The sequence below is a fragment of the Carassius gibelio genome, chromosome A20 (assembly GCF_023724105.1).
Source record: "Carassius gibelio isolate Cgi1373 ecotype wild population from Czech Republic chromosome A20, carGib1.2-hapl.c, whole genome shotgun sequence".
Classification (NCBI taxonomy): Eukaryota; Metazoa; Chordata; class Actinopteri; order Cypriniformes; family Cyprinidae; genus Carassius; species Carassius gibelio.
Window position 1 is genome coordinate 25242397 of NC_068390.1, and position 7991 is coordinate 25250387.

The window sequence follows — 7991 nt, forward strand, 5'->3', positions numbered from 1 at the left end:
TGGTACTTTGGATAAAAGTGCCAAATTTAGTATCGCAAATTTGACAAGTGAACACTGGAAAAAATTATAGAACGTATATCGATGTTTTTGTTTTGTTTGTTTGTTTTTCATTTAAAAGTGAAAACAGAACACTTGTGTATTGAGTTTGAAACTGAAGATATAATGATGAAAGAATGAAAAAAATATTTAGTGATTATGTGCAAAGATGAAGATGTAATTAACATGAACTCCCAGCAGAAGCACATTATTAAACATTTATTGTTGAGGGGAGGAGACATTTACATATAAAACAATTGCAAAATGTATTGTTTGCCAAAGTTGGTGTCTTCTTGCTCACTGGGAACAATGCAAACCCTTTACACTGAGCACCGAATGGGACTGGACTCACTCTTGTGGACATACAACTAATAGATTCAAATTCATTGTTGCTTTGTTCTATACAATTCAAGAAGGAAAACTTGATGTCTCTCCAGAGTACTTCATAAATGAATCTTACAGCAGTGAACCAAAGCGATGTCTGTCAGGAATATCTGTGTCCAGAGAGATCTGTTTCTTTTTCTGTCTATGTGATTCTGTATGCGGCTGCAGCAGCTGTGTCTCTTCTGACCGTGTGTGGAAACCTGCTGGTCATAATCTCTGTTAGTCACTTCAAGCAGCTCCACACACCTGCGAACATCCTCATCCTCTCTTTGGCTGTGTCTGATCTTCTAGTTGGAGTTTTTGTGATGCCGTTTCACTTATCGTGGCTCATTGAATCATGTTGGATTTCTGGCCCAGTGATGTGTTCAGTTTTCAGTTTTGTGACTTTTCAGGCACCAACCGTGTCTGTTCATACTGTGGCTCTCATAGCAGTTGATCGCTTTTTGGCTTTAAGTTCTCCTTTTCTTTACTCTGAAAAGATCTCACCCACTGTGATCTGCATAGCAACTTTATTTAACTGGCTGTTTTCACTCCTTTATATCTTTGCTCTTCTTTACGTTAATAACTTCACTGGTATCATGTGTCCAGGAGAATGTCTTTATATTATAGACAAGGTTTCTTCTCTCGTTGACCTCATAGTTGTGTTTATTATGCCCTGTACACTTATTATAATATTATACACTCATGTTTTTGTCATTGCTAAGAAACATGCGACTGCTATAAGAGCTCTTCAAATTCACAAAAGAACAGAATCCTCCAAAAATAGAGTCAGTGACAAATCAGAGCGAAAAGCTGCATTAGCACTCGGCATTCTGGTCTTTGTGTTTCTCCTGTGTTTACTGCCATATTATATATTTTCTTTAACAAATTTCTTAAAAAATGACTCATTTTCTAATCTTATCAACAGTGTTTTGGTTCTCTTTTACCTTAATTCCTCCATCAATCCACTTCTCTATGCTCTGTTGTACCCTTGGTTTAAGAAAAGTGTAAAGATAATTATTACTTTTAAAATATTGAACACAGACTCCTCTCTGATGAATGTCCTTTCATTAAATTCTTAATGAAAAACAAACATATGTACTCTATTTTCTATTGTTTATGTTTCAGTATTTTCTAATGTTAATTTTGATCATTATTGTGCAGTAAAAATATAATTATTCATATATTTTGATGAATAAAACCAGGCATGTTATTCAAAAACCACTTCCTCATTACATGCACAAATCAGCATTGTTTATCAAAAGTGAAAATGTTTGTTGGATGACATAAAAAAAACTTTTTCAACAGATCAGTAATATATCCATAAATTTGATTCAAAATGTTAATTCTAGACATCTGTAAAACTGATCACTCTTTTTATTTTTAGAATATTACAAAATTATTAATGAAATATAAATTAATTCTAATAAAAGTCAAGTTTCATATGCTTCTTTGGTCAAATCTTTGGTAAAAACATGGAATATAACTTTCAATATTTAACAGGTTTATCAGAGCAGTCTTATTATTGTTCTGAATATATAATGAATGTCTAGTTATTGTGGGGATGAATACATGTTTTAGGCCATCATCCTCATGGTAGAAAAGTTTAGATGATGAGACATAGGCCATAGCAGGGCCAGACATTAAAGCTTGTTCACTTGACTATTGATCAAATGTAAACATTTTATGTAAATGATGACATGTATATTTAATTAGTTGTCTTTTAAAAAGTAAAAAAAAAAAATGTCCTAGAAATAAATTTAAGGCAAACATCACTAATATTCTGATTAAAGTAAGACTTGATAGAGCAATGATTTCACTTTTGATTTCTCTCTGTGTGTGCACTTGGATGGGTTTAATGCAGAGCACCAATTCCACGACTTTCACTTTCATGAGGCTATTGCTTCAAAATAAAAATAGCATTTACGCCCCAAAATTTTTACAAATAATTGTTTAACCTGCTGTGCGATCTTTTCTCTCCTGTGTAACATTACATGTTTATATTAAAGGCACAATATGTACTTTTTTTTTGTAAAGTATCCCAATTGTTTCGAAGAATGTTTAAATCCAGAGAAATAAGCAATTTTAAGTAGTAACATGGACCATGTCCATATTGTCTTTCACTCTTTGTGAATTGTTTAAGGAAAATATTGCCATTCAGATAGTAAAAAAAAATGTCCTAGAAATAAATTTAAGGCAAACATAACAAATAATCTGATTAAAATAAGATCTGATAGAGTCCTGATGAGGCCATTGCTTCAGAATAAATTGCATTTACACCAAAAAAAAGAAAAAATGGTTAACCTGCTGTGCAATCTTTTCTCTCCTGTGTAACATTGGATGTTTATATTAAAGGCACAATATGTAAGATTTTTTTAGTAAAATATCCCAATGTTTTGAAGAATGTTTAAATCCAGAGAAAGTAAGAGTAATTTTAACTACTGACACAGACCTTGTCCATATTGTCTTTGTGTCTACCTTGGTCCCAACAAGAGAGTGGTCAGTGTCACAGTCCCATTTCAAATGTTTCCCTCTCTGAAAGTTTTTGACTTCACTGTTATGCTGATGATACTCAACTATATATCTCAATGAGACCAGATGAAACTTCTAAATTATCTAAGCTAACAGAGTGTGTTAAAAATGTAAAAAGATTGCATGATAAGCTACTACTACATATTGTAGAAACTTAATTTTCTGTAAAGTTACTTTGCAATGATTTGTATCATAAAAAGTGCTATACAAATAAACTTGAATTCAGTTGAATTCAATGAATGAATTGAACAGTCATAACCTTACATAACCTTACATACATAACCTTAGACGTTCTTCTTCAGGAAATAGAGCTGCGTCGAGAACGCTTTGGGGAATGAGAATGCCTATGCCATCAGACTTTCAAATCTCTGCCTAGTGTGGAAGAGCACAGCTAAAGCAAGAGAAGGAGACAGGACCCTGACAGTAATCGGGGACAACCCGTCCAATGGCTAAACTTCAGAAGGAGTAAGTCTTGACCCCCAAGAGAGGGGAGATCAGAGGACTCGAGGCTTAGGATACCATCCTGATCACCGCTTAGCATAAGCTTCTTCTGGCCAGAGGCCTGTGGTGGAAAAATTCATTTAACACTGCTTCTGTATGCCTATATATGCATGTGTTTACTTAGAATTGCTGGGGGGGAAACAGATGTCTGAGAATGACCTGAGAGGGTCATTGGGCCATATAGTGGGGGGACAATGCCTGAGGATGACCTGAGGGGGTCACCTAAGTCCTAAATGTGCACTGTAAACCCTGATAAGTTCACAGAACTCAAAAAATATTTTGTAACAGATTACACAAAAACATTTAAGTGATGTTTTTAAATGTTTTAAGTTTACATAAACTTAAAAAAATTAATTCCAGTTGCCTTAAATTATCTTAGAGTTATATTAAATAATTATATTTCTGAACATATAATTAGGGAGTAATTCACTCATAATTTTATCTATTTTTCAACTCCTATAATGTGGGAAATACACTCAAAATTAGGCTTTTGCTGTCCATCCTCAGTCTAACCACAGGCTCTACTCTTCACCACAACGGTAACACTACAAATCCAACATGACATAAACCTTTGTAAAATCTAATATAACACAACATTTATGTATTAACTTATGTCCCTCTATGTTAATCTTGTGTAAAAACACACAAAATAACACTTAATTTCTAAATTTATTTTCCTTGTTTTCTGATTCAAAGCATGCTTGGAACTAGAACACACAATCATTTTAAGTTCACCTCACTACAACAAATTTTTGAGTTAACAGAACTTATTTAAATTAAGTCCAATGAACTTTCGTTATTATTTGAGTGCAATTAACTAATTTCATTTGATTAATTTCACTGTTCAGTTTTACAGTGTGTGAGAAACAAACCACAGAGAGTGTTTTTTATGTTATCCATGGAAATGTACAGCTTCTAAGACTTTGTAACCTTGACGCAGCAGAGGGATACAAGGTGGAGGACTGCCCTCTTCCTGGGTCGTTTGCACTCTGCAGGGAACTCAGTGTTGCTGTATGACTGTCTCACCTTCTTTGCAAAGAATAAAAGCTTTCTTTTTAATTAAACCCTGAGAGTGAGTCTGTCTCTTATGCTGATGAGAGTTGATTTAATTTTGCCACAATAGGCCGCAGCCTCAGTGCAGCATGGAGAAAAAATGTAACCAGAGGGTTTCTGCCCACTGACTGAGAGAAGGGCCTGCAGCAGGCATGTACTGGCCATCGGGACTACCGGGAGATTCCCGGTGGGCCGCGGTCTGGTTGGGCCGGTGCGTTATGTATTTTGTTTTTAAATCATTAATAATCGCAACTATATTCGTAATTATATTGTTGTATGGTACAATTCCGGCCTTATTTGTCTCTCTCATGAAGCTGCATGATGCTTTTTTTTTTTTTTTACGTTAATCACAATTAATTATTTAAAACATTACAAAAAGCACTATAAATAACAGATAAAACGACGCGTGCACATGATGCTGATGCGAGCTGCGAGACGTGACGTGTTCACTGCTCATTGGCCAATCAGAATCAAGTTCTAGCCTTGAAAAGCGGCCCATTACAACTGCAACGAAATTCAATATGTTAAATAATAAAATATCTACGTGTAAAGGAGGGGCCGAACGTTGAGAGAGAGAAAACGACAAGCACTTGAGGCAGATGCCACCAAATGTGTCAAGATATATAAATTATTTGCTGGAAGGCAAAAGATTCAGTGAAGATGTCAGCAGGGCGGGACTTTACTGCTGAGGTGAGACAGAAGTGTAGTGATACACGTAGGCTACTGCATTGTTTTGTTTCAAAAAGTTAGGATATTCATGCTGTAATATGCCACCACTCACTGATCTATATAAATTACATTTAAAATTCTCAGCTCTCAGGTTAATACAAAATTCAGACAATACCGTTTTGGCGTCAGAAAATGTGACGTGACAGATCGCTTTAGCGCCTCAGTTCGAGTAAACCGATCATCTGTTACTTTCTGTTTAAAGATACAGTACAACTTACCGAAATGTATATATGCCTCATAAATAATATCTATCAATCAGTCATCAGTCAAAACAGCAGGAGAACAATTATCACAGAATGTTACATTTACCTCAAGAAAGTCATTTAAAGACCATAGCAGGTTAGTTGAGAAAAATAGCCATAAGAAAGGAGTATTTTGCTAAATGTGTGCACTATAGTACATATTTATTATATTTTCACCTGCCATTAAATAATTGTTATTATAATGAAAACTGCATTACATTCAATTATTTTTAACATTTAATAATACAAGCTGATGCTCTATGTCTCTGTATATTTACAGCATTTATGGCATATATATTTTTTCAATTTGTAATCAATTGAGAAAAAAATCTCTTAATAGTGCCAGGCAGAAGCCTTATACCTACTGTCGGTCTCTGTCATTAATGTGAACAAAAGACAAAGAGAAATAACTCACTGCTCTTGAATAACAGCTTTAACAAGGATATATATGTATGTGTGTGTGTGTGTGTGTGTGTGTGTGTGTGTGTGTGTGTGTGTGTGTGTGTGTGTGTGTGTGTGTGTTAAATGAAGTATTTTATATTTGGATATGTAATATCTGTACCTGAAAATGGTGCTATTTATGATAATTTTTTCTTATTTTATTCCTGACTGTTCACTTGTCTTCATTAATGTTTGAACTTAATAGTTAGTGTTTATTGTGGTATTGAAATTAGAATTGTGAAATGAGATTGCAGCTTATTTACAAAGAAAACAATAGCAATTTTATTTGTATATATTTATTTTTGGCAGGGCAAGTACAGTTTTGAACCCTAGCATTGAGATCTGCATTTGAATATATAAGCCAGTCTACTTCAAGGATTTTTAAAGGCCTTTGATTATGTTAAGAAAATTTTTAAATAAATCACTACACAACATTCTTTGTTTTAATTACTTTTATTTTATTGTATAGCAGTGGTCTTTATAAATCACGTTTACTGTAGATCAGTGGTCTTAATACTATAGCCTATTATAGCAGCTAACAGGTCAGAGATATTTAAAATAAAGCCTGATAAAATCATTTGCATTTTCTTTCTTTATTATTTTAATATTTTTTTCTTGGTTTTGATAGTAATACATTCTAATCAGTAATTTTACATGCAGATTAATGTATGTATAGACATGTAGTGTGTGTGTGTGTGTGTGTGTGTGTGTGTGTGCATGTGCATGTTTACATGAATAGTGGGCCGGTCTGGATGAAGTCCAGGGCTGATTTTTTGTCCCAGTCCAGCCCTGGCCTGCAGGAACTCCAGCACTGTACCAGCTGGGCAGTTATCTGGGTTGAACTGGCAGTCTCTGCACCAAGAACTGAAAAGCTTCCACTTCAAGGCATACAGATTCCTCATTGAGGGAGCTCTGGATTGGAGAACGGTCTTAACAACCTTGGTTGAGAGACCGGAAGCTAAGAGTTGTGCCTTCTCAGAGACCACACCTACAGCCTCTAAGCTCCATGCAGGGGTGCACCCTCCGCCTGCGATGAGGTGATCTCTCCTGATGAAAATGTACAGATTAAGCCTCAGCCACATCTGTACTATGGCGTCCAGCCCAAGAGGAGCTGGATGAGTCAGAGGAAGCCAGAGGGGACAGTGCAATATGTCTTGAGTTGCAAACAGATACACCGAGTCTGGCCAACCTCTCCAACTCTGCTTCATCACCTCGGTGTGAAGCCGCCATTCCCCAGGCCTCGGCCCCTGCCTCGACAGGATGTCTGCTCCCATATTAATATGCCCTGGAATGTGGACTGCTCTCAGTGAAAGGAGTTCACCCTGGGACCACACAAGGATCTGGTACACTAGTTTGTATAAATGGCATGAGCGCAAACCAACTTGGTGGATGATGCAAGAGACCACTGCTATTTTGTCGGTGTGCAGCAGCACATGGTGACCTCTTAGGTCTGGGAAAAAAGTAATGTAATGTTTGAAGCATGGCCAGCATCCTCTGGCAGATGATATGCCATGTCGGATGGTGGCCACTCCACAGATCGCAGGCAGGGTGAAACGCACACTTTTCTTGGCGTTAAGACTTAACCACAGCTCTTTCATTTGAGCGAGAACGACACCTCGATGCCAAATCGTCATCTGCTCTGATTGAGCCAATATCAACCAATCATCAATGTGGTTGAGTTGTGAAAGTGTGGGGTGAGAGTGCAAGGTCTGAGGAAGATCTGTATTGGTAGGCTTTTGCCCCCAGAAGCAAACCTCAGGAACTTCAGATGAAGAAGGATGGAGATAAGTGCATCTTTTTGAGAGATCGTCACACACCAGTCCTTGGAGTTGGCCTGTGCAAGTATGCTGAACTTCAGTCCCCTAACTGAGCGGTTAAAAAAACACAGATCTAAAAAAGGACACAACACCTCATCCTTCCTCGGAACAGTGAAGTACTGGCTGTAGCACCAGGACTCTGCAACCCGAGGAGAAACCACCTTGATGGCCTCCGTCCTCAGAGAGAGTCTACTTCTGTTCCATTACCAGAGCCTGCTTGGGGCCCACCAGAACTGGATTTTGTGGCCTCTCACTACAGTATGCAGGACCCACTGAG

General features: G+C 36.8%; 1 protein-coding gene across 1 annotated transcript; it reads left to right on the top strand.

The window, feature by feature from the left end:
* Positions 1-303: 303 nt before the first annotated feature.
* On the top strand, positions 304-1481 carry LOC127938522 (trace amine-associated receptor 7e-like). Its single transcript, XM_052535185.1, has one exon. It carries the CDS (start codon positions 486-488, stop codon positions 1479-1481), a length of 996 nt encoding a protein of 331 aa, XP_052391145.1. The 5' UTR covers positions 304-485.
* The last annotated feature ends 6510 nt before the right edge of the window (positions 1482-7991 follow it).